This window comes from Python bivittatus, unplaced genomic scaffold, assembly GCF_059951505.1.
Source record: "Python bivittatus isolate LINGU-HERP-01145 unplaced genomic scaffold, Pbiv_v1 ctg000700_np1212, whole genome shotgun sequence".
NCBI classification, from domain to species: Eukaryota; Metazoa; Chordata; class Lepidosauria; order Squamata; family Pythonidae; genus Python; species Python bivittatus.
The window spans coordinates 36,986,914-37,013,794 of record NW_028277098.1 but is presented as its reverse complement, the minus strand read 5'-3'; the positions used below and the strand labels follow the sequence as shown (position 1 = coordinate 37,013,794).

General features: G+C 37.1%; 1 protein-coding gene across 4 annotated transcripts in view; it reads left to right on the top strand.

The window, feature by feature from the left end:
* The first annotated feature begins 489 nt into the window (after window positions 1-489).
* LOC103048172 (uncharacterized) overlaps window positions 490-26,881 on the top strand; it is a 37,442-nt gene continuing 11,050 nt past the window's right edge. For 3 of the 4 annotated variants that reach the window (XR_015798335.1, XM_088153248.1, XM_088153249.1), the window contains exons 1-11: window positions 2,114-2,679; window positions 3,741-3,937; window positions 5,505-5,683; window positions 7,376-7,456; window positions 8,143-8,321; window positions 12,187-12,379; window positions 13,075-13,166; window positions 18,053-18,209; window positions 21,905-22,027; window positions 22,806-22,954; window positions 26,370-26,451. Coding sequence is in view for 3 of the 4 variants with exons in the window: in XM_088153248.1 (XP_088009374.1) it covers window positions 2,345-2,679; window positions 3,741-3,937; window positions 5,505-5,683; window positions 7,376-7,456; window positions 8,143-8,321; window positions 12,187-12,379; window positions 13,075-13,166; window positions 18,053-18,209; window positions 21,905-22,027; window positions 22,806-22,954; window positions 26,370-26,451 (1,767 nt within the window). In the remaining variant the exon portion in view is untranslated. Of the gene's footprint in view, window positions 629-2,113; window positions 2,680-3,740; window positions 3,938-5,504; window positions 5,684-7,375; window positions 7,457-8,142; window positions 8,322-12,186; window positions 12,380-13,074; window positions 13,167-18,052; window positions 18,210-21,904; window positions 22,028-22,805; window positions 22,955-26,369; window positions 26,452-26,881 lie in introns of those variants that run through there. The other variant, XM_007433577.4, reaches the window with a different exon arrangement.

The following is a 26,881-nucleotide window of genomic DNA, read 5'->3' as shown; positions in this document are numbered from 1 at the left end:
GTGCTGCACCGTCCTCTGCCCCACCAAATCAGCGCTCATGTATTGCTAACTTTATTTTTCACGGGGCGAAATTAATACGCCAAAAGGAAGCAAAGAAAAATAACCAAGCCAAGGTTTAGCTTTTGGTCACCGCCGCCCCAGCGGGGGCACCCGCTGAATTCTCACGGCCGGTTTATGTTTAAAAAGCGCCTTGTGAAACGAAGACGAAAAGAGAGCGAGCTCTTGCCATTTGCGCGTGGCTTCCAGAATGAAAATAAAATTAGCTCCTACTTGAAAAAGGAAACTGAATAGCAAGAGATGAGGCGCGAGGAAAGCGGCGAGCCGAGCTCGCAGCCAGTCAATGGTTCCCAGGGAGGCGAAGGGCGTTCACCTGAGGCAGCCCCGCCGCGGCGCTTCCTCGGCACGTGGCGAAGAACCAAGCCGGGAAAGCAGCCGTGGCTGGAAGTGAGCGGGCCTGCGCACTTCGTCCCGGAGCGGGCGGGAGTTCCGGGTCTCGGAGACCGGAGGGACCAAGACCAGGGCCGGGACCGACGGCCGTCTCTCTCTCCTTCCCTCCCTCCTTCCCGGCGCGGCGCCGTGTGTTGTAGCGCAGGGTGAAGCTTCTGGGAAGCCTTACGCCTCATAAACGGTATAAACTGCCGAGTTTGTTTGTGGGCAGGCCGCTGGGCGTTCGAGCCAGTCAGATCGTTTTATCGGAGCTGGCGGTTCGGCTAAGATCAAGGCAGTCTCTCCGTCAGCGGCCATTTCCCCTCAAACTTTTCAATGGTCTGAGAGGTCCCGGGCCTGCTTCCGTCGTTTTTTGCTAAGAGCGTTTTGGTTATGAAGTCATAAAATTTCTCGTTGGGGAGCGCCTTTATTGACCAGTACTGAGCGAAACCACTCCAGTCTGCAACAGTTGCAAAGAAGTCCACATTCCCCTAAACGTTAAGGGAAGGGTATAAATTGCGCTTTTTCCTAGATGTGTCAAATACGGTTCATGCTGTCACATATCTTAGTTACTGTTGAAAAATACTCTGTTCAGAACTACCTTCAAAAAGTGTTTGGAAACTTGATCTGAACCAGGCAGTATACCTCTGTATTACCTGGAACTGAATTCTATTTTATTTTTACTTTTGCATATGATTCAAACTGCTAGTTTTGACTGTTGTGAACCCCCATGTGATTTGCAGCCAGATTATCTGAAAGACTATCTGCTCACTTCTGGGCTTGTTCAGGCATGAACATCTTTAGGAAATTCCTCATCTTCATCTAGAAAAGCTATGTCTAATTCTGAAAAATCCCTAGAACTGGGTACCAAAGCTTGAGTATTGTTAGAAAGTAGTTACTAAAAAGTTACTATTTACTAGTTACTATAACAGTATCTTCTCTAGCACTAGTCTGAGGTTTTGCATCCCAGATATGATAGGCCTAATTCAGAATCTAAGAATACTGTATAGAATAATCTTGGCCTGTGTTTCTAATTTAATTCTAAAGCTCAGGGTTTAAAAACATAACGTTAAATTGCCTTAGTTTTAAAAGGAAATCACAGAGTTAGGAAAAAGTGTAGAAAGTGACTATCTAGAGACTAGTACATTTTACCCAAAAGGAAAAGCTGATATATTGGTTTGAATTAGGATAAAAAAGATGACAACAGAAACCTTCGTTATATGTGAATTATACGTGGTGTAATTAAGAGATGCATTTCATTCTTCATGATGTAAGAATTTGGCATCATTTAATTGAATGGCAGTTTTTTGAATTTCTGGTTGCTTTCTTCTGTGGTATTGGTTTTAGAAGTATTTTGTTTGTTTTGGTTTTTTTAATCTGGGAATTTTTAAGAAGATTTTGCTTCTGGAAGGATTTGGATTCCATCTACTTTAATAGATAGTAGATCTATCTACTATCCATAGAGGTTCCTTCCATAAAGGTGACTGTTTTGGACTCTTATCTTCCTATTAAGTTTTTATCTTATTGAAATAGACTGAGATTGACTATGAGAAAGTTTGCTTTGATAAAGCAGTTTTACATAGTTCCATATGACACTGAAAATGGTTGACCAAATCTAGTTATACATTAGCACAATGTTGCCCAAATTTATACCCTCCATATGGAAGATATAGACTTCAACTCCAGTAAATAGGAGGCTCTGGCAAACCACTTCTGAAACAATTGCCTTGAAAACTGCAAGGACTCGTCCAAGCAGTCACTGGAGTCGGTAATGACTGAGCGCAGATTAAAAAAAAAAAAGCCCAACCAATCTGGACACCATGAAACTGGGGAAAGACTTGTATTAGATTATTTGATTTTGTAATTATTATGTTTACTTTTGTATTAATAATAACTGATTTTGTTTTATCATTACAAAATGATGTGGAACTGTATCGCTTTTACTCCATTCTCCAAGAATTCACAGTGCCCTTTGTTTACATCCTACTTCAGATTATTCCAAAGATCCAAGAGGCAGTGGCAGGAAATTGACATGGGCAAACAACAAATATGGAATTTGCTGAACTGCAAGTCTACAATAAAATCTGTCAATAAAGTTCCACATAACATGATACATTCTTCACCTGTGAATTTTAGCATGAAAAATAAACATCAGTATATGAGAAATTTTCCAGTATTAGAGGGTGAAATCCCTTCACTTTACAGACATATATTTGAAGGAAATGCAAGGAACAGTGAGACATGTATTCAAAGGTAACTCCCTTGTTTGTAGTACTCCTACCTCTTTCTTCTTTCACTTGAACATCAAACTGTTTGGGGGTAATATATTTATTCATTTATTTATTGTATTGATTTATATACTGCCCATCTCACAGTTGCAATTTTGGGCGGCAAACTTGCAGTTTACTTTGAGTAAAACCCCAAAACCCCAAAATGATAACAAATAATAAACAACAAATCTCTCTCTCTCTCTCTCTCTCTCTGTATCTGAAGTCATTTTGTATGCTTTAGCTGAGATTGCATTCTTTAACTTGATAGTGCATAATCAAAATTATATATAATCAATAATGTATATATATTAAAATGTTATTTTATTTAGCATACTGATATTCCCACTCATCTAGCAAAGGTACTATGGGTGGCAAACAGAAAAAAAACACAATCAAAATCACAATCCAATACATAAAAAAGGCAAGCAATGTAAGAGATACAATTGCATTTACATCAGAGCTCCATTAGCACCCTGGGCCCATAGCCTTGAGCAATGGCCAGGTTTTCATGGCCTTATGGAAGGCCAGCAGGATTGGGACCATCCATATCTCGGGATGGAGAGGAGGGGAGGCTGTTCCATAAGACAGGTGCAATACAGAGGAGGCATACTTCCTTGGGCCCACCAAGTGACACTGTTCCACCAATGGGACCCAGTGCATGCTGATTCTGCCCAATCTGGTGGGATGGGCAGAAATAATTAGGAAGAGGTGTTCCCACAAGTATCTCACATATTCTTTCCATATTCAAAAGGTTTGCATGGTTTATTAATGATGGATAGATAGGATGGATGGATAAAGATACAGATATGTTTATTGTTTAACCATAGGTTATATAAATTTTTAGGACCATTTTACAATATAAAATGACAAAATTATATCAAGTCAACTCAAAAAAATCAGCAAGAATGCAGTACTAAAATGTAATATTTAAAACCAATAATCTGATACAAAATATTTGGAATGAAGAGAATATAGCAAATATAAAAGAATCATTACATCTTTAAATAGTATATAGGATCTTTTGAGTGTTTCTTTTTCATGTAGGTATTCAGAGCTGTGTGAGAAGGTCAGCAAAGGCAGAACAAAAAATGCAATATTGATTCATACTCAGAAGAAAAAGAAATTGCTTGTTCATGAACGCTTAAAACTGCTTCTTGATGAGGAATCTTTTCTTGAGCTTTCCCCTCTTGCAGGGCTTGATATGCCATATGGTGATGTTCCTGCTGCAGGATGTATCACTGGTAAGTTTTGTATAAGGGGAAATTCAAGGTAAATTTGATCATTATATCCTAATCAGTTCAGATGTGATAGGAATTGGGCTTGCTATCAACAATAACAACAACAAAAGGAAAACAGTGCATATTGAAAGATGCACTGCTGAATACAGAATTAGAGGGGATATCAGTGTGGTATTTTGTTACTGTTTTGACGCATTTTTAGGATTAGTTTTGGTATATCTTATAAAATATTCATAGTTGAACCAAAATTAGCATCAGCTTAATAAATTTATGATTACCGTGATTACCACTTTTCTAATGAAGGTATGATTATAATATATATACTTTTAAAGTAACATTTTATATGATAGTAATTGAAAATTTCTGAAAACCAGCTTGTGTGAATGTATAACTATACTATGGAAGAGAAAGTATTCTCATGTCTAGCTAATTTCTTGCTAGCTCTTCTGCTTAGCTGCACTATGGCCCACTGTATAAGTGACACATGATATTAGCAGTAGAATCTAAGCTACAGGATTGGGAGAATGATATAATTTATAATGAAGCAGGCTGGTGATATTTGTTTATTGGCCACTGAGATCCTAGAAAGTACAGCAGCGATGTAGTGTTATCAGCAGAATGTGCAAGGTTGAAATGTTCAGCCTATTTTGGGATGCTTTGGAGATGGTTTGAGAGGTAAAAGGAATGCAATAAACCATACAAAGATTAAATGTATCCATTTAACCCTGTGTTTGAGCAAAAAAAAAAAAGGAAATTGGATGAAAATTGGCATTTTTACCTCTGAATTTTGGCACTGTGATTTGGGGAGATATTTTGGGAAAGTTAAATGGGACAATGATTGCCTACCTCTTATCACATAATATGTAGTCATATGGTTATGGAGCTGGTAGTAAAGCTGTTCATTTGTAGGCTAATAGAAATGAGATCCTTTTGTGGTATTGCAAAGATCTGTATGCTATTAAATAATCTATTTAACTGATTAATAAGTAAACCAAAGGCTTAATCAGTTAATTGGAATGATTGAACTTATGAACATTAATTTTTGGATATTTTAGAATCTTTGGTTGTTGCAGGAATAACCTAGAATGAATGAATGAATAAGTATTGGGAATTTAAAATGAAAAGCAATTCCAAAATTGTGTCAATTAACACAGAAATATAAATTATAGACTGATCAGTTAAAAACCAAATTATTAATTAAATTGTTCAATTAGTTGGTAGAATTATTATGCTTTGGACAAAGGTAATAATTAAAATTAAAGGAAAGCAAAATAAAATTAGGATACAAATTGAACTTTCAAGATGCTTTGATAATTTGATTTTAATATACAGGTTTTGAAAAAAAAAAGAATTATCTGTCTTGTCTCTGTTTTGTTCCAACACTACCATCATAGCAATGTAGCAAGTATTGAAAATCGAGCTATCTCCTTGGCAGCTCAAGAAATTACAAAAAACTTTCTGGAATGTTCTGTACAATATCTTAATGCTATATATAGTTATAAATTATTTGCACATGCAGAAAGCCTGCTAATACTTCTTTTTATGACAATTCTTTTCACTTTTGTTTAAGGAATTGGAAGAATATCTGGCATCTGGTGTGCTTTCCTAGCAAATGATGCAGTAATAAAAGGTGGAACCATTTATCCTGTTACACTGAAGAAACTATTAAGATCTCAAGAAATAGCAATTAAAAATAAGCTTCCATTTGTCTACTTGGTAGATAGTGGGGGAGCATTCTTGCCACTTCAGGTAAAACGTATACCATGCCATGCCATGCCATGCCATGCCATGCCATACCATACCATACCATACCATACCATACCATACCATACCATACCAACTTGCATATAAGCTCATCTGCGGTTAAGCTGACCCTCAAATTTTTAACCAAAGTACCATGAAAAATGTGCCACGTGTAGATAAGCCGACCCTTGAAATTTTCTATTGTTTTAATTTTCACAATTGGCCTACCCAATTGGCCTACCCATTTTTCATGGTATTTTGGTTAAAAATTTGAGGGTTAGCTTATCTGTGGCTGGGCTTACCCATGGATATATAAGGGATATAAAGGTACATTTAAAAAGTATTACTGTATATATTTGCAGATAATCCCATCTGTGGATAAGTGAAATCCAATTTTTTTGGTGTAGTTTGGCACCTAAAATTCTTGGCTTATTTGTGAGTATGTATGGTATATCAAGTTTTAAAAATCTGCTTTAAAATTATTCTTTTCCATTTCTGGTGTGGTCAGTTTTCGCTTCTGGGTCCAAAAACATGTTGGTAGAATACAAACTCATACTACAAGAGCAAAATGAAATATAGATTATGAATGAGTTTTTATGGCAATTGTTACTAAAAACCTGAATGACTCAACAAACTGCATACTGAAAAATAGCATTGAAGCAAAAATAAAATACAGTGGTACCTCTACTTACGAACTTAATCCGTTCCGTGACTCTGATCGCAAGTTGAGTTGGTCGCAAGTAGAAGTAAATTTTCCCATGAGGTTCAATGTAATTACCGTTAATCCGTTCCGGTGTCCGCGAACCACGCGTCAGGGGCAGAAAAAACGGCCGCTGACCATGCAGCAGGGCGGAAAAAATGGCCGCGGACCACGTGTCAGGGGCGGAAAGATTGTTAAGATTGTTTTTGCCAATAGCAGAGAGGAGTGTTTTTGATACTGGGCAATCCTGTGAGAATTGGAAATTGAATGCAAATTTTCTATAACAATTAGGAAACTTGCTTTTCCCCTTTTCATTGTGTTCTTCCTGGGAGAGAGGGGTTATAACCTCAAACCTTTACCAGTGACATAAAACAGATTGTATTCCCAGTGCAACTCCTTATAAATTATTTTTATTTTATTGGGTAGGAAGGCACTGTCCGTATTCATTTTGGGTAGTATCTGATCCCTTTTGCCTTAATTTGGAAACATAAGCAAATGGATCCAGGGGAAAGTTTTTACCACATAAGTTTAACTTTGCTCTGAAAGGGTTAATGTAAGAGACTAATGTAAACAAATTTGCTTTTAACAAATTATATTTACTTAAAAAAAAATACTATTCAGCCAAAGAAAACCCCATTGGCAAAAGATAACACAACAAATATATTGAAAGAAGGTAATAAAACAAAAGATAAAAATGTATCTTCAAAAACTTTTGACATGCCATTCTTAAGAACATTTTTCTCTAGACAGACCTAGGATTTGTAAATTTTTGTCTAACAAAGCTTTAGCTTTATTCAGTCACTGCATGAAAAAAGAACAAATGAAATCTTGAAAAACTAACACTGTCTAGCATTGCTTTTCTAAAACTGGATGTAATACAGAAACTGAATATGTCTTTTGTTTGATTATGCAAATGATGTTTAAAGATTCTAAATTTATACATTGCTGAAACTCATTATCATTGTTTTCTCTTGCTTTTTCTGCCTCTGAATTGTTAGGCAGAGCTGTTTGCTGACCAGTTCCATGGAGGCCGAATTTTCTATAATCAGGCTGTAATGTCTGCACTGAAAATCCCTCAGGTGTGATATTATATTGGATAGTACATTTTAAAATATATTTTTCAGCAAAATTAAGTTAATAAGCAGAAGAATAAACAACTATTGAGCATAGCACTTAATAATATTTCAGAAGAGACATGTAGCAGCTAATTTTTTCATTTGTTGATAATTCTCCTTGTTATGATCCAGAAACAGTTTTGTAGAGAGATTTCTGGTTAATGAATTAATGAGTACGTTTAGCATTTATATTAGCTTCTTTATCTTATTCTCTGCAGTGAATTACTGAGGCACAGTTAGTGGGTCATATAAAAGTATTACCTCTTCAGAAAAATGTAAACGTAAGTCATTTCAAAATTCCAGTAGGTTGTGTCTGATTTGGGGTATATATCAAACCAAAATAAGATTTCCCACCACCCAGAGTTACGGAGTAAATAGAAATGTACACTTATGCTTTCCATGTTTATACACTGTTTATATACTTATTATCTATTTTTGTTGTAATGTAGAAATTAGATGGCAGTTTTGGTTCTGTATCCTAAAATAAAAATCTTGATTCATTTGTTACTATGGTGCTTTCTGAGATGAGTCACTAAATACTGCTTCTCAGAAATATGTCATGAAGATAGCATGCCTTTAAAACTTACTTAGAAATTTAAATTTAATTTTATCTATTTTTTCTTACACAGCTCTCTTGGTGTGTCTTGTAGGTGTCAATTGTATGTGGCTCTTGTACTGCTGGAGGTGCTTATATTCCTGTGATGGCAGAAGAAACGGCCATAGTAGATAAAATTGGGACAGTGTTTCTTGGTGGTCCCCCTTTAGTTAAAGCAGCCACAGGAGAAGACACTCATCCTGAAGAACTAGGGGGAGCCAGTCTGCATGCTAAGTAAAACATTAGTTTCTCAGCTCTTAATATCAATTGAATTGTACATTCAGTCATAGGTATTCTTTTATAGGAATTAATTTTCTATAATGAAGAAATGCCTGAAATATGCTGAAACTATCTAGTAGAAGACAAGCCAGTGTAAAAAGAAATTGCCAAACTGGAATATGTCCAGAGGAGAATTATCAAAATGGTCAGGAGACTGGAAACAAAATAGCATGAATAGGGGTGTGCACAAAATGGAGAATATGTTTTGTTTTGAATCTGAAAGAAAGTGTCTCATTCTGGAAGATCTGCTAAACTTCTTTGGATCAACCACAACTGAGCAGAAACAAAAGCCAGAATATTTTGGTTGTTCTTGTTGTTCCAAGTTTTGGCACAAACGATACTGGACAGATCTACAGGATGAGTAGGGTAAGGCTGGCCAATTTTCCCCCTCTCCCCTCCACTACATAGCCTGTGTGTTGGCTGCCTATCCCCATAATCTTTCCAGCATTTTATTTCTTCCCTCCCTCCATTGCTTCCCCTAAACTACTGCTGCAGTGTACTGGCCTGTGCACCTATACTTTATTGTGATGGTCTCAAAAGAAAACAGCCCCGTTTCATTCCATATAAGAACCAAAATATAAAACAGGCATGTTTTGGTTTGGGGACAAGCTACCCAAAAACAGCTGTTCCATCCATGGAAGATTTTGCACATCTCTAACTATGAGAAATAGCTAAAAGAGTTTGCATATTTAATTTGACCAAGAGAAGATTAAGGGGAAATGGGGTAGTTTTCTTCAGATATTTGAAGTTTTTTTATACTGAAAACAAATCAACATTGCTCTAGAAGGTAGAACCTTCCCTAACAAATAGACATTGCTATGAAGCAGATTGTCTGTCTGTCTGTCTGTCTGTCAATCAATCTATCTTTTTTTTTCGAGAGAGAGCCAGTTTGGTTAAGATGCTGGCCTAGAAATGAGGAGACTGTGAGTTCTAGACCTCCCTTAGGCATGAAAACCAGTTGGGTGACTTTGGGCCAGTCATATCCTCTCAGCCCAACCCATCTCACAGGATTGTTGTTGTGGGGAAAATAGGCATTTTACATATGTATACTGTATTATGTATGTTTGCCGCCTTGAGGTGACCAAAATATATATTACAAAAGGTGGGATAAAAATATAACAACAATACAACAACAATAACAAGAAAAACTTGGGAAGGACTTGATAGGTCCTTGTTGATCCGGGCAACAACTAATCTGGTATAAGTTTCTGTAAATTACATCTCACCATATTGTTTATGGGAGAGACACTCTTCGTCTGGCTACTCTGATGAGACCTCTCCAGTGTGGTTGAACCTCTGACATAGCTCTCATCCTCCTTGGAGCATGCAAGCCCCACAACCACATCAAGGTAGTACCTCACTGGGGAAATAATAAGAACAATTTGGGAAAGACTTGATAAGTAGATAAAAATACAAATCCAGTCTAAGTATCTAGCTTACTGTGTGACCAGCAATAATACAATCAATTGCAAAAGGCACCTTACTTGGAACAGCTTACATCCTACGCCGATATGTTTAATATTATTAGACAACAACATCTGCCTATCCTTCCTTGGGAAGAACTGGATAGGTGGACAAAAATGCCAAATCCAGTCACATCTGGCTGACTATGCGACCAACCATAATAATAAAAATAATAATAATAATTGTGGGACCAAATAGACAAAGTAATAGAAAATGAAGAAGCCAATGTGCTCTGGGATTTTAGAATTTCAAACAGACAAGCATCTGCTATACAGCATCACCGACTTAACAATTGTTGATAAGAAAGATAAAAAAGTTTGGATCATGGACATTGTAATACTTGGAAACAGCAGAATAGAAGAGAAAGAACTGGAAAAAATCACAAAATATAAAGACCTGCAAATAGAAGTAGAACAACTGTGGCAAAAGAAAGCAAAGACAGTACCAGTAGTAATAAGCGCCTTGGGTGGAATTCCAAAATGTCTGGAGCACCACTTGAACACCATTGGCATTGACAAAATCAATCAATTGCAAAAGGCAGCTTTACTTGGAACAGCTTACATCCTGCAACAATATCTTCAACACTATTAAACAATGACATCTGCCTATCCCAGGTCCTTGGGAAGGACTCAGTGGGTGGACAAAAATGCCAAATCCAGTCTAAATATCTGGCCAACTGCGACCAACCATAGTAATTCTAAGAGCTAAAACTTCCAGTACTATAACAGACTGCTTCAGCAGATGTTAGGCTCATCCTCACTGGAATTACTTAAACAGATGTTGGTTTGCCACCTGTTGGGATGATGCAGTTGTATTTGACACTTCAGATCTTGTATTAGGCAAGGGATTTTTGTATTGTATGTTTGCTAAGGCCTTTTGTAAAACCATATTTTTAACACATTTAAAGTCTAGGATTTTCTGCAGCTCATTCAAAATGTTAGTGTTTATTTTCTTTTAAAATGTAAAAGAAGAGAGCAGGGAATAAGGATTACTAGTATTGCATGCAAAAATTATTTTCAAACACTTCTTTCAGTCCACTAGTTACTTAAAGTAAAAATGTTGTTTTATGGGCCATACCTTTTCCTGGTAGAATACCTAGCACCTTGGCAAATGATACTTCGGAAGATCTTTCAACTTTGGGTGAACTTTTAAGGGATATATAGAGACTCCCCAAAGGAGGGTATATGGAATTCTTTAAGTGCAAGTAAAACACCATTACTTTGACTTTCAATCAATTACTGTCAACTAAATTTAGAAACAGGTGAGATCTAGAAAGAAACTTTTATGTGTGGTTCAGTTCTTTTGTGTGTATGTGTGCATACGCAGTGTTTAGGAATGTGTTCTATGTGATATGCAAATACACAACCTTAGAAATTATTGCAATCTAGACAATCTAGACCTTGAGGATAGAAAATCTAGATATACAAGAATTTTGATCTTGATTCAGCCTCAGCACTTATGGTGAAATATTATTAAATTTAACATGCATATAAACCTATTGTAGTTAGGACTTATTTCTGAGTAGACATGGTTCTGATTATACTGTGCCTCTTTGTTATAATGTACAACTGTGACCAGGAGCTATTGATACATCATTCTATTGCACTTCTGTTGATTATGTATCACACTAGACCTAAAATTATATCTAAGCTTTGCCAATACAAGTTTTAGTTAATTTGATTCAAATGCATAAAGGCTCAGTTCCATCACTTGCTTTGAAAGTAGAATCTCTAACTAGTGTGAATGCTGTAACAATAAAAGTAATAGTATTTGTACATTTGGGCTGTGCAGTAATGTTGATGCAAAGACATAATGTGATTTGGAGGATGCATGGGCATGTACATTTGCCTGTTGAGAATACCTTTAACCAAATGCATCTTTCCCATGATAGTATGTCACCAATGCAGGTAGCTGATTGAGCTGGATAAAAGAAGTAGCTGATTTAAGGTGCTGTGTGCATACACACGTGCAAGCCAAATCACATTTTGTCTTTCAAGTCCGGATTGCTGCACAGCCCTATTTGCACCCTGTACTTCCCATAACTAAGTCATGCACAATAAGCCATCTGGCTTAGGAAGAGTGACTGCTAGGTTGCCTTGAACACAGGCATATCTCTATTCAAATGACTGTATTTCAGAAATTCAGAGGGCCACATATAGTAGCAACATTTTCAAATGTGCATTTTGAAGTAGCATCAAGAAAAGTAATATTTAATATTCTTTTCCTTGGGTATAGCTATTATTTAAAAATAGATCTTAGTCTTTCATGTTTTTATTATTAATACTAATATTTTTAATAGTTTAACCTGAATGTTGTATTTTATACTAGATATATATTTAGGAAATCTGTTTTTCAGAGTCAGTGGTTGTGTTGATCATTTTGCAACTTCTGAAAAAGAAGCATATGAATGTATTAGAAATGCTGTTTCAACACTGAATTACGTGATGCCTATAGAAGAGAGTCTAGAATTTGATAATCCCTTGTACAGTGATGATGACCTCCTAGGACTTGCACCACAAGATTACAGTTACACACTACATATAAAATTGGTAAGAATCCAGTTGCAGGTCTGAACATAGTTAAATTGATTTATATAATTCACACTGATTTAAGAAGACTGAGCAATCTAACTGGGCGGCTAAGAATGGTTAAAATAGAAGTCTTGAGGCCCTTAACATGCTTAGACCATTTACGGATGCTTATTCTACTACTGAAAACAATAAGAATAGCTAGAGCGTCTTAAAAACTTACCAGTTTTATTATTGTATTTTTTTTGTGGGCCAGAATCTATTTCGTATATGAAGTGTAAACCTGTATTTTCACATGGATGTTTACTCTTCATTGAGGATCACAGTATACATCTAATAAAGTCAACTAAGGCTACAGAGATGTTATACATAGAAAAAATTCGAATAAGTTTTTAGAGTCTTATTAGAATTTCTACTAATATTGATGTAATAGACTAGTGCCATTATTGTTGCTGGCATTTATATATTCCTCTATGCATAGATATGCTGCTGAGGTGATTTGGTTAATTAGAAAAAGAATTTTCAAGACTGAAAATAAATTAAATTCTGAGTATACATTTGATGCCTAAGCATCTTATTTTTTTGTCCTCGAGTAAAATGTTTTATGTAATTCTGTATTTGATTTTCAGATTAACAATTGAAAATCAGCCAATAGTTTTTCACTGAAAAAAAGACTTCATATTGATTTTTCATTTCTTTAAAACAATCTTTTATAGATTCTGAGTCGGATAATAGATGGCAGCAGATTTCAAGAATTCAAAGCTAATTATGGAATAACTTTGGTAACAGGATTTGCCTGCATAGAAGGGTAAGAGTGAATATAAAATAAATGGGCCAGGTTATTTTTACAATTTTTATGAATGCAGTGTTCAAAATAAATGACTTAAATATGTTAATGGTTATTGAGTCATTTTATCTAAATCAACCCAGTATTGTAGTAGGTGCACAGTTCATAGGCTGCAATCCTGAGTACCTTTATACTGAGGTAATCATCACTGAACTTTGTGGGATTTACTTCTGAGTTAAGTTCATAGAATTGCCCTGGGCTTAATTTAAAAAATAATTGCACTAAATAAGAATCAGAATAAGTTTCTGATGTACTTTATCGTTGTGAAAACATGCTGGGATTTTTGTACCTGCAAAAATCAAATATTATTTCCCACTTTTACTGTTATCTTAAATTTTAATTGCTACCATGTGTTATTTTCTTGTGTTGTTTGCAAGACCTTTCTTGGTCCCCCCTAAGCTCCTTGCCCCTTCCAACATTTAAAACCTCTTTTAATTAATATTTTAATTTTTAAAAAATTGGAAGCTGATATGCTGCAGATTACTGCCAGCTTCCAAGCCTCATCTTCAAGAATAATTATTTCCTGAATTGAAGCCCTATCAGCTTTCTTCGATCAAAGTTTTTCAAACTGGAAAACCTGTAAGTTAAAAAAAAGAGAAGAATTCCACAGCCACAATTCCAGAGCTCTAGTGATAGAAAATGCACTCAGTTCAAGTGATTTTTTTTTTTTTTTGCCCTTAGTCATGGATCGTAATCAAGTTCCAACAGAGCCTTAAGATTCTGCTCAACACAGTTTGAAAAACACTGTTTTAGATAATAAAATCATTAGGTAGTTGCAATCCTCTGCTTATTGTTATTTCAGTTTCTAGGGAAGTCTGATTTTTCTAGCTTCCCTACAACAGTAATATTTTTATTGCATATGTGAATGCTAAATGGACTATCATTGAGGATGTGTGTATGCATTAGATAATCACAATGCTAATGATGCATAACGAAGTCCTCTTTAACTCTTTTTCCCTTAAAAAGCTTAATTTGTTTTTCAAAGTATTTCATGTGAAAAAATGTATTCCTCCCTGCTGTATTCTTTAGTGCTGCTTGATTATGAGTATTTATCTAACCTTAACTTACTGAGTAAAAGAGGATCTCACCAAACAATCGTAAGGATGCCTTTTTCATCCATAACACTGCAGTTTTGTGAGTCTTTCATAACATGCATTCTTAACAAAATGTTCTTCAGTATACACTGTATACCCAGCCTCTTTAAAGTGAAACACAGCGCCAGATTGGCATGTTGCTGTTTCTTCTAAGTGTAGCGATGTTTTGACCATCTCTGCTTTAGTCCACTCAATATAACCAATACCTTTAGATATTATGGGCTACTTCTGTTTTAGCAATTTTGTGATGCTGCATTTTTGTGTAATGGTTTCTTGTGCAGAAAATCCAATCTGTAAAATCAGCTGTTTAAGCCAAGTTTAGATTAGTAAGTGCTTATAATATAACATGAAAGAACCTGAAGAAATACTGCCTTCGGTATTCTGCCAGTTTGAATTCTTAAGCAACTAGTTTTATTTCCCTAGGGTTGTTAATAAGGCTATTTTTGCAAGCTCTCAAAACTTTTAAAAGCTCAAATATTTAAGTTTCATGTAATATGTGAAAGAGTTATTTTTTAGAATCCTAATATTTTCTAATGATATTAACCTTGTTTCTAAGTACATGACGTAAAAGATTAGTCATAACATCTTGACGTTTTTAAAATCTTGTGCTGGAAGCTTTTCTAATAGGCATTTGGTAGTGTCTCTTCATTGTGTTGATATTTTTGTTCTCTCTTCAATAAATAAAGCAGAAATTTATGTTAGGAATGAAATTTAAGGTTGTTTGAACTTGTTTGGTTAATTTTTTTCATAAAATTATACTATTTTCTTCCGGTTGTCAAATGAAAAAATATTTTCTTGAATTGGAATGTTATGTTATTTTAAATTTTATTTACATATGATGATTGATATAATATGTAATGTTAACTGCAGTAATCTTTACCTATGAATTTAATATTCACTTAATACATTTTTGTCTTTAGATAGGAAAATGATATATTTTATGTTAGCATATTTAAAAGTGCAAGCACTTTATAGTTGGTTAATTATTAGTAGTTCAGTTTGTCTATGTCTTAGGAGGGAAACAAACCAGATATGTTGAGTATTAGATTTAATCCCTTTTTTGAAGCTTTTAGAAATTTCTTCTGAAGATCAAAAAAGAAGTTCGTCCCTCCTTGAACCTTCTTTTCCTTCTTGCATTAACTCACTAGGCCTAGGAGCTAAGGTCTAGGAGCTGAACTTATCCAAAATATAAAAGTTTAGCTCCAGAAGCTGAGTACTGTCTGCATCATACCTTAAAATATGAAATAAAATCTCTACTCTGTTCTTTTTTTATATAATATTTTTATTAAAGTTTTACATTTATAAAAGCTAACACAGAACTTAAAGAATTTACAAACAAAAAGAAAAAAAAGAAGAAAAAAGAGAAGAGAAAGAAAAAGATATAAAAGGTGACTTCCCCCTCCCTCCAAACAAGCCTACGCATTAACAGTAATATAACACTTTCTCTAATATTACAGAAAAAAGCCCTCTTTATCCCATTTCTCATCCCTAAACAATAACCAAATTATAAAAAATCTTCAGTCTAATCAGTAAAAGCATTAAGAGTACCAGTGGTAATAAACTCTATGTATTAAGCTTAAACAAATCTATTTTGCATTTTAACTTGTAAATTTTTTTCTGACAAATAAAACATAAAAAAATCTCTTCCCATAAGCATAAGAAAGACCAATAATAATAATGTGTATTTTAAATTAAACCAAATAAATCATTTTACAGGTGTAAATCATTGTCCTACAGTCCTGGTCAGAAAAAGAAAATTCAGTATTAACAACCCAGGATTAAAACTTACACAGTTTAACCCTGATCTGATAAATCCACTTTAAATTCCTTTCTCTTTTTAAAAGGATCAATCTTCAATCTTTTCTCCAAATAAAATCCCATATAGTAATCTCTGTCATTCTTTCTATTTTCAGAAAAGATTTCAGAGATTTAGTGTTTCCCTTCTGGGTTTCCACAGTAGAATAGCTCTGAAAGCATATCTCACCATTCAAGTAAAAACCAGGCCCAACCTTTCTTTACTTTTTTAGATCAGTCAAGGTCAATTAGGTACTGCCACCTAGCTGAGCAAAAAATAGTGTTATGGATTTTTTTTTTAAAAAGCATGTTACAATTTCTAATTTTTCTTTTAGTATAGCTACATATAGTTGCAACAGGCAGGAATTGCTCTGTATAAAATGTTGCCATTTTTCTCAGAATTGAAATTTGAAAATCAATAACTTAGACCCCTTTCACTTGAGTGTTGCGTATTGGCTAAAAACAAAGCACCTGAGTAATGATGAGATATTAACATGAAATATTTGACAGGGTGTTATTTGGCCAGGAGAGAGACAAGTAGTTGTAATTAGTGTTACACCAGTACATACTTTTCTTTATAACTTTTAGCAAGCTAGGAAGATTACCACTTTTGATAGTTATATATTCTGAAAGAAGACGGGTAGGGCATTGGATGAAGGGAGCAGCAGAAGGAACTTTAGATTTAATTTACATTATTATCCTGAGATATCTTGTTTCTCCTATGAAGCTCTAATTCATGACTGCTGGATTTTCCATTAAAATAACTGTTATGTTTGTATGCATCTCAGTCGCTTTTTCTCCATATCATTCTCATAATCAAGCGACTTTAAGTCCATCTTCAGATCCCCAGCATCTTTTTCCATATCTTCCCTGTCTCGCTTATAGTCTAGCATTTCTTTAAAGTCCATTTTAGAATCCTTATTCAAATTGTCCTCAGCTTCTGATTTATCCAATTTTATTAGAGAAAATATGAAATAAAATCTCTACCTTGTTCTGAGTTGATCAGTTTTGGTGCCCCATTTTAAGAAAGGAATTAGGTTCACAAATAGTGCTAAGGTAGCTGCTTGATTTATTGAATAGTCCACAGTTGGCTGACCATAGTCTAGTTTATTTAGTTTAAACTAGCATTTTTGATAAGCTAAGCCAAAATTTGTTTATTCAATAAAACATGATTAAACAGGGCATACTTTTTAGTAGCTGAATCTATTATGTGTATTCAGGCCTTTTAACTTTGGTTTTGTAGTACCTCTGAAATGTGCTGTACTATGTCTTGCCAGTAAAATAAGAACAATATTTAGTTTTCAAAAGGGAATACTTAGGCTTATGAAAAATATAACCAACTGTACTATTAGCCCACATTACTAATTTGTGGGCAGGGCAGACATATTTTCAGAAGCACTTTTACAATATTTTTGCAAATAGTTAAATTATTTAGACTTTTTAGACTACTAAGTCCAGATATTATTTTTCATCCTTATTTTACAATTATATTTTATTAAAAGATGTTTTAAAATGTGTAGATTATTTTATTGCTTTATATTTAATCATTTTAATTGTATGCAGCTCATAATTTCTCCCAAGAAATAGTCTTATTTCAAAACAGATTGAGGGTTTTTTAATCTAGTTTTTTTCACTAGTATTTCATTTCACATTGCCTTTTCTAATGTTTTAGCTTTGCTTTGTTTGATATATTTTGTTTAATTCTATAAAGCAAAAATAAATGCAAGGCTCTCTTTTAAAAATTGCAGTCCATTGGCATGGCTCCAAAAAAGGTATGTTTTTAAATAAGTCTGTAGGACTAACATGAAACGAAAGAAATACATAACATTTTGTTTAAATGGCTTTTTAAATTGCTGTTATAAGGTCATTTTATTAAATGCGTAGAAAATATTTACTGTTCTGACTTCAGGATGTCCAGTATGCTTACAGTACAGATTGTATTTGGTTTTTTTTGGTTAGACAGCTAATTGGAATAGTGGCTAACAATGGTGAGCTGACTCAGAATGCTTCTCTAAAAGGTTGCCATTTCATAAAGCTTTGTAGCCAGCGAAACATTCCTATCCTGTTTCTCGTCAATACTGCTCCATATACTGCAGAGCCAACCAATCTCACACAGGTAAGCAACTAATACCAAGCACATTCAAATTACTCTACATTAGAGGCTCAGCTTTATTACCTCAAAAGGTCATAGTCTTGACAGTAGATAGCAGCAGAGTTTAACCCATTCTGGATCTCCACTGCCCCAAGTAGTTGATAAAAAGTTAATGTGTATTATGTAAAGTATGAGCATGAGAGAGATCTAGGATAGTGATATTTTAAACTATGTTCTGAGCAACCTTTGGCTCAATGATGCCAAGAAGAAGATAAATAGTAAAGTCTTTCTAAAGTCAAGCTTAGCTTCTCGCAGTGATTTCACAGATATGTCCATAGGGATTTCTTGGCAGCAGTATGGAAGTGATTTTCCAGTCTGTGGGGGTGGGGGTGGGGGTATATTTTTTCAACTTCTAGTTTGTCCTATAGCTCTAGCATATCTCACCATTCAAGTACAAACCAGGTCCAATCATTTTTTAGATCAGTCAACTGTCACCTAGCTGAGCAAGAGATAGTGTTATGGATTTACATTATTATCCTGAGATGTCTTGTTTCTCCTGTGAAGCTCCAATTCATGACTACTGGATTTTCCATTAAAACAACTGTTTTGTTTGTATGCATCTCAGGCACTTTCTCCGAGATCAAGGAACTAATAACTCTTTTCCATACCCACGCATATATGAACAGCAAGGGATGGTTCTCCCTTCTTGCACATGAACCAAGATACAAACACCAATGATCTTATTCTTTTCCTTAAATGATGCTCCAGTGCTTTGTCCATGTTTAGCCTGAGTCCCCTCTGGTTCCCTTCCATTGATTCAATAGCACTTTAAAGAAAAAGGATGCATGAATAGTAAAGATAATTTATGTTTCTAAGATGAAAATTGTAGCACCAAACTGGAAACCCAAGAAATTATATATTTACCTCCAGTGATAATTATTCACTAGTAATACGGCTTGGGTTTGTTTTAAAAAGTTCTTGCATCTTTTTACTTCGTATGTATGTACAGTTGTGTGAAAAAGAAAGTACACCCTCTTTGACTTCTGTGGTTTTACATATCAGGACATAATAAAAATCATCTGGTCCTTAGCAGTTCTCAAAAGTAGGTAAATACAACCTCAGATGAATAACAAGACATGACTTATTATACCATGTCATCATTTATTTTACAAAAAGAAAGCCAAAATGGAGAAGCCATTTTGTTGCTGTCTTCCTTGCCTCCTCATCACGGTTCCCATGTGACTGGGATACAAAGATACTTGTAGGTGGTCTCTATGTCTGCTATGTGGCTTGCTGGTAGTTCCACCCCCATCTTAACTACCTTCCCTCTCTTTACTACCATCCAGCCACACTTCTCCACTCTGAATGACATCCCAATGTCCTCACTGTAGAGCCGTGTCAGGTGGATTAGCAAGTCAACATCTTATTCACTCTTAGCATACAGCTTGATGCCATCCATGCAGAAGAGGTGGCTGATGGTAATTCCACTCTTGAACTTGTATCTGTATCCAGTCCTGTATCCAGTGATTGTCTGGCTGAGGGGGTTCAAGCCTCTGCAGAACAGCAGTCAAGACAGTGCATCACCTTGGTATATGCTGCACTTGATGGCCATTTGTGCAAGCTGTCTTGAGTTGACTTCCAATGTTGTCTTCCCCAGTCCCATTAAGCTCTTGAGAAAGGTCTGTAGTATCCTGTTGACTTTGTATAGCACCAGGCATTCGCAGTTCCATGTCTGTGGCATTGAGTTGTAGGCTTTCCTGTGATCAATCCAGACTCTGCTCAGATTGATTTGTCTAGAACCTGAGTCTCAAGTGACTGCTCTATCTATACTGGTGTTTTGAGCCTGTGGTGTTGTTCCCAATGTCTTTCTGATCTGTGCTCATGTACTGGCTCACATGGTCTTGTAGCTTGGCAGCTATAATGCCTGACAGGACTTTCCATGTTGTGGGGAGGCAGGTTATTGGCTGGTAGTTGGACAGTGCTGTTCCCTTGTGGGGGTCTTTCATGATCAGCACTGTCCTTCCTTGTGTTAGCCATTCTGGGTGGGAGCCTGCTGCTAGCAGCTGGTTCATCTATGCTGCTAGGCCTTCATGCATTGCTGTTAGTTTCTTTAGCCAGTAGGTGTGGATCATGTCCTGGCCAGGTGCTGACAAGCTCTTCATGTTCTTGACCCGTTGTTGGATGTCTGCTACTGTGATGGTGACTGGTTCCTGTTCTGGGAGATTGCTGTGATCTGCTCTCAGGTCCTGCAGCCACTTTGCACTGATGTTATGTGTCTTTTCTTTCTCCCTTATGTTCTTCCAGTACTGTTCAGTTTCTGCTCTTGGTGGCTCTGCTGTTACTGTGTTGTTGCACTGCAGTTGGGAGTACATCTTGGATGGTTCTTTGGAGAACAGGGCATTTATCTTCTTGGCCTCTGCTTCTCTAGTGTATTTCCTTAGCCAGTGCTGTGAGCCTTTGTTTAGCAGTCTCTAGGACTTCAGATGGAGTCAGGCCCTTGAATTTTTTCAGCAGCCATGTCTTATCCTTAATCTCCACACCATTCTGTAGTTCCACCAGCTGACTAACGTCTCTCCAGGTCGCCTTGATCTTAGCCTCCAACCTCATTTTCCAGCGGGGTGGTATGTATTGCTGTTCTTGATCATGTAGCCAAGCATCTTCAGGATTGCAGTGGCTATAACACATACCAGTTCATTGGTTTGAGTTATGGTGGTAGTTGGGATTGTCGTGAGGGCTCTGTTGGCATCTTCTAGCATACTTTGTGATGGTACTTCTCCACTGAGCCTTGGTAATCAGTCTCAAGGGTTGACTGTAGCTAGTTTATCCATGATCTTATGCCTCATATCAGCTGCTGTGCTCTGTAATGGAGAGAGTGGCAGTGACATTCCAGCTTCAGGTATTGACTGCACATCCAGTTGTTCTTCCGGGTCTTCTTGAGTCTGGGATGTAATATGTAGCTGGTCTATCTCAAGTTGTGAGAGCAGCTTCTTCACTATGTTGAAGCGTTGGATAACTAGCTGTTTCTCAGTTAGTGTGGATGTAGGTCTTCTGTCCATCCATAGTTCCCAATATGTTTCATATGCCCCTCTCATTAGGTCTACTGTTGTAGTAGCATTCCATCAATTCCAGGTTCTCTTGTCTTGTCCATGTATGGTTTGTTCCAGTAGCTCACTTATTGTCAGATTGTCCTGGTTCCCCAACATCTGGTGTGGACCTTGTTAATCTGGGTGACATCTGAGCAGCATGATTCTCGTAGTTCGTGTCACTCTCATATTCAAGGTAGGCAGGTGAAACGTTAGGGGGTCTTTGCCCAAGGACCCCTACTGGTAAGGTAGGAACCCTGGTCTCCCATGTCAAAGGGCGGCACTCTAACCCCTATGCTATCCATCCACGCATACACATACACACACACACACACACACACACGTTTGTTCTTTGTTTTAAAAAGTGGGCTCTAGTAGTGATTTTCTGGCATTGATATTAAAAACATTGATATTAAGACTCCATTAAGACTCTAACATTCTGCCACCCATTCTTAGGTTGCCAAGAAAATAAATTAATACCTAATCCTTTATACTTTTATTTGTTTGCAGTTTATAAGTCCATTCCAGTCAGAACAGACTGAGCAGTGTAATCAAGCGAACTTTTAATTAGAAGGAATAAATAGAACCTCTCTGTGTAAAATAAAATAACTGTCAATTGTTTGCATTTTAAATTAGGCAGAAGATCAGGCTAATCGGTTAAAGGCACAGGCCTCCATGATGGCTGCAGTTGCCTGTGCCCCTGGACCAAAGATAACAGTTGTGATTGGTGGCTGTTTTGGAAGTGAAAGTTATGCTATGGTAAGATTGCTGAACATCCTGTTTGCTTGGGATGGTCTGAGGATTCTTGCTGTTTGACTAGAAGACCTTCAAGATCTCTTCCAACCCTATGATTCTATGATTATTAATACTTCAGGTTGTCACCACTTTGTGTCTATAACCAACTTGCCTTTCCTAATCACCAGTTCCAAACATTCGCAGCACAGCAATGTTTCACATTTTATATAATGAATGAACAATCTCTATCATACAATAAAAATAATGTAAAATAACTGATACTCATTGCACCAATGAGTAGCCCTGGAACAAAAATGAACCCCCCTTTTTTTTTTACAGCTTTATGATAACTTTCTCATAAAATATGCACATATTAATTAGTGCTATAGTTGTTGCAGTCATTTTGTGTGTCTAATGTGGAATCCCTTAAGTATTTTTATGCAAATTATTAAGATAAAATTAAGTTTCTTTGAAGTGAAGATCAACTCTTGGTGATGACATGGACTCATCCATGTAATTTCCTTAGCATGGAAGTGGTTCCTTACATGGAAATGGTTTGCCCTTTCTTTCAGAATGTTTTTTTTTTAACTTACCAATTTAGCATGCACCCTTGCTATTCTTGGATATCTTCCATCCAAGTATTATCAGGCCTGATCCTACTTAATATTTGAGACAGGTGCTGCCATTATGTTTCATAGTCTTTCTATGTTTTTTTAATGTTATCCATAAATAGACAGTTTGTTCAGCTAACTTAAAAATGAGCTTTGTTCTGAATTCATTGCTTTTATGTTGCCCTTTTCAGTGTGGAAGATCGTTTGATCCAAACTTCTTATTCCTTTGGCCAAATGCAAGAATTGCCCTTGTGGACTCAAGACGTAGCTTCACATTCACACAGATCTGGAACAATGACTATTCAGAACCAGAAATAGATGTAAAATTATTAAAAGGAAAGTAAGTGTATTAAAAAAAATAAAAGCATCAACATTATGATGGTTACATACAGTCAGGTCCAGAAATATTGGGACATCGACACAATTCTAACATCTTTGGCTCTATACACCACCACAATGGATTTGGAATGAAACAAACACAATGTGCTTTAACTGCAGACTGTCAGCTTTAATTTGAGGGTATGTACATCCAACTCAGGTGAACCGTGTAGGAATTACAACAGTTTGCATATGTGCCTCCCACTTGTTAAGGGACCAAAAGTAATGGGACAGAATAATAATCATAAATCAAACTTTCCCTTTTTAATACTTGGTTGCAAATCCGTTGCAGTCAATCACAGCCTGAAGCCTGGAACACATAGACATCACCAGACGCTGGGTTTCATCCCTGGTGATGCTCTGCCAGGCCTCTACTGCAACTGTCTTCAGTTCCTGCTTGTTCTTGGGGCATTTCCCCTTCAGTTTTGTCTTCAGCAAGTGAAATGCATGCTCAATGGGATTCAGGTCAGGTGATTGACTTGGCCATTGCATAACATTCCACTTCTGTCCCTTCAAAAACTCTTTGGTTGCTTTTGCAGTATGCTTTGGGTCATTGTCCATCTGTACTGTGAAGCGCCGTCCAATGAGTTCTGCAGCATTTGGCTGAATGTAAGCAGACAATATTGCCCGAAACACTGCAGAATTCATCCTGCTGCTTTTGTGAGCAGTCACATCATCAATAAATACAAGAGAACCAGTTCCATTGGCAGCCATACATGCCCATGCCATGACACTACCACCACCATGCTTCACTGATGAGGTGGTATGCTTAGGATCATGAGCAGTTCCTTTCCTTCTCCATACTCTTCTCTTCCCATCACTCTGGTACAAGTTGATCTTGGTCTCATCTGTCCATAGGATGTTGTTCCAGAACTGTGAAGGCTTGTTTAGATGTCGTTTGGCAAACTCTAATCTGGCCTTCCTGTCTTTGAGGCTCACCAATGGTTTACATCTTGTGGTGAACCCTCTGTATTCACTCTGGTGAAGTCTTCTTTTGATTGTTGACTTTGACACACACACACCTACCTCCTGGAGAGTGTTCTTGATCTGGCCAACTGTTGTGAAGGGTGTTTTCTTCACCAGGGAAAGGATTCTTCGGTCATCCACCACAGTTGTTTTCCGTTGTCTCCCGGGTCTTTTGGTGTTGCTGAGCTCACCGGTGCCTTCCTTCTTTTTGAGAATGTTCCAAACAGTTGTTTTGGCCACGCCTAATGTTCTTGCTATCTCTCTGATGGGTTTGTTTTGTTTCTTCACCCTAATGATGGCTTGCTTCACTGATAGTGACAGCCCTTTGGATCTCATCTTGAGAGTTGACAGCAACAGATTCCAAATGCAAATAGCACACTTGAAATGAACTCTGGGCCTTTTATCTGCACATTGTAATTGGGGTACTGAGGGAATATCACACACCTGGCCATGGAACAGCTGAGAAGCCAATTGTCCCATTACTTTTGGTCCCTTAACAAGTGGGAGGCACATATGCAAACTGTTGTAATTCCTACACGGTTCACCTGAGTTGGATGTACATACCCTCAAATTAAAGCTGACAGTCTGCAGTTAAAGCACATTGTGTTTGTTTCATTCCAAATCCATTGTGGTGGTGTATAGAGCCAAAGATGTTAGAATTGTGTCGATGTCCCAATATTTCTGGACCTGACTGTACGTTAACAACCATTACATCAACCTGTCCCACCCGGTTAGGCAGAGAGGGCATGTTGTGGACCCTGTCAGTGAGAGAATTTTGGCTAGCAGGGCCCAGGAGGAAGAGAGCCTTCTCTGCCATTGCCCCCACCCTTTGGAATATTTTCCCCCCAGAGATGTAGCAGGCCCCTACCCTCCCAGCTTCCTGGAAAGGATTAAAGACCTGGCTCTGCCAGCTTACGTGGGGTGATAACAGTCTTACCCGATCTGGGGGTGGCTGGCTCTCTGAGTGACTGCCAATTTTAACATCTATCCTTGGGTCTATTTATTTTCTATTTATTTAAGATATTGTATATTGTAATTTTAATTTTAATTGATTTTAACCATTTTGTAAACCACCCAAAGTCATTTCAATGAGATGGGTGGTGACAAATTTGATCTAAATAAATAAATAAATGATTAAATTAATGATACTACATTTCTGTTTGGATTTCAGTATGTAACTTCTAAGTCTTTAAAATCTGAATTTTCTTTACTGCATCTTTTTTGCTGGGAATGCTTTTGGAGTGACTGTATCTTCTAGTTCATGGATGGACAGTGTTTTGGCAGTGAAGGACACATTTTTAGTTGTATTTTTGAAAGCATTTATGGATTGAGGTTGCATGGCTGATGACCCAAATATCTCATCAAAATGAGCCAGAGCTGAAATGTTCACCTTGATGGACTGTTGGGATTCTGAGGGTTCAGTGCAAAACAGCTGTGTTAAGCCTAGCTTTTCCAGAAGTAATCCAGCAGCTTTCTGAATCCTCCAAATGGAAATGATTTGTGGTGTTTTGGGTAAAGAACATTTCATGCTGACCTAGACAAAAACAGACCTGGTTTGAGTCTGTATATTCCCAGAATACCACAGACTATTTCCAGCTTGTAGAGTTAATTTCCAGAAACCACCATCTGACAGTAGAGTCTGTGTGGTCCAGAGGAGAAATAGAATATTCCAGAGTTCCCCAGAATGGTCCATTCCCAGGACAGTGGGTTTTGCATGTACCTCATGATCAATCTCTGCCTCTCATTCTTGAAAAAATCTATATACAGTGGTACCTCGGGATACGAACTTAATCCGTTCCGTGACTCTAGGCGTATCCCGAGTTGGTCGTAACCCGACGCAAATTTCCCCATAGGGTTCAATGTAAATCCGGTTAATCCGTTCCGCCCTCTGAATTTGGTCGCATCCCGAAGCAAATTTTCCCATAAGGTTCAATGTAATTACCGTTAATCCGTTCTGGCGTCCGTGGACCATGCGTCAGGGGCAGGAGAATGGCCGGGCGCCGCACGGTGGGAAAAAGGCCGGGCGCCGCGTGGTGTGGCGCAGCGTGGTGGGAGAACGGCCGGGCGCCGCGCGGCGGGAGAACGGCCAGGCGCCACGCTGCGTGGTGGGAAAATGACCGCGGACCACGTGTCAGGGCGGAAAAATGGCCGTACCCCGAGGCGGAGTTCGCACATCGAGGTAAATTTTTGCGGCCGGAGCTGGTTGTAACCCGAAAAGTTCGTTAGTAGAGGCGTTCGTATCCTGAGGTACAACTGTAGTATGTTGTCATTTGTTCATTAAGCACATAAAGACTATACAGAGTCTTCATTTATATATACCTGAAGATACAGATATCAAGTCTGAGCTATACATATTCACCTCTGTTGATACAGATATGTGTCTCTTAAAAAATAAATTCTTATATTTCCAGGCTGCAAAAAGAAAGTAGTGCATTTTACTCTTCTGCCAGGATCTGGGATGATGGAGTAATCCTGCCCCAGAGTTCAAGGAAGGTATGCACTAAATATGTGTTCAGAACCTTTCTTTCTTTTTGTTTATTTATTCCCAAAAACTCATTTATTATTTTTTTCTTGCAGTTTATTTTTCCTTTTAAAATCACCTCTGTCATTGTAGTTTGTTAATCCCACCAGTTATCTTAGATGGAATTATTCAAGACTACATTGTCTTACAATAAAGAACAAGATGCTGGGTTTTAACACAGTTCTAAGTATGTTTGCTCCCAAACAAATCTTACAGCTCTCCGAAGGCACAGGGAGCCACATGGAGGAAATGTTCGCAGGAGAAGCTGGGTCTGAAAAAGAGACAGCAAAGGCAGCTGAGCAAACGAATGCTTGCTGTCACTTGCTGGTGCTTCCTGGCCACTGTGGTTGGGTGGAAAAGGCAAAAAGTTGGTGCAGGGAACTGGAAGAAAAAGCAGCTATG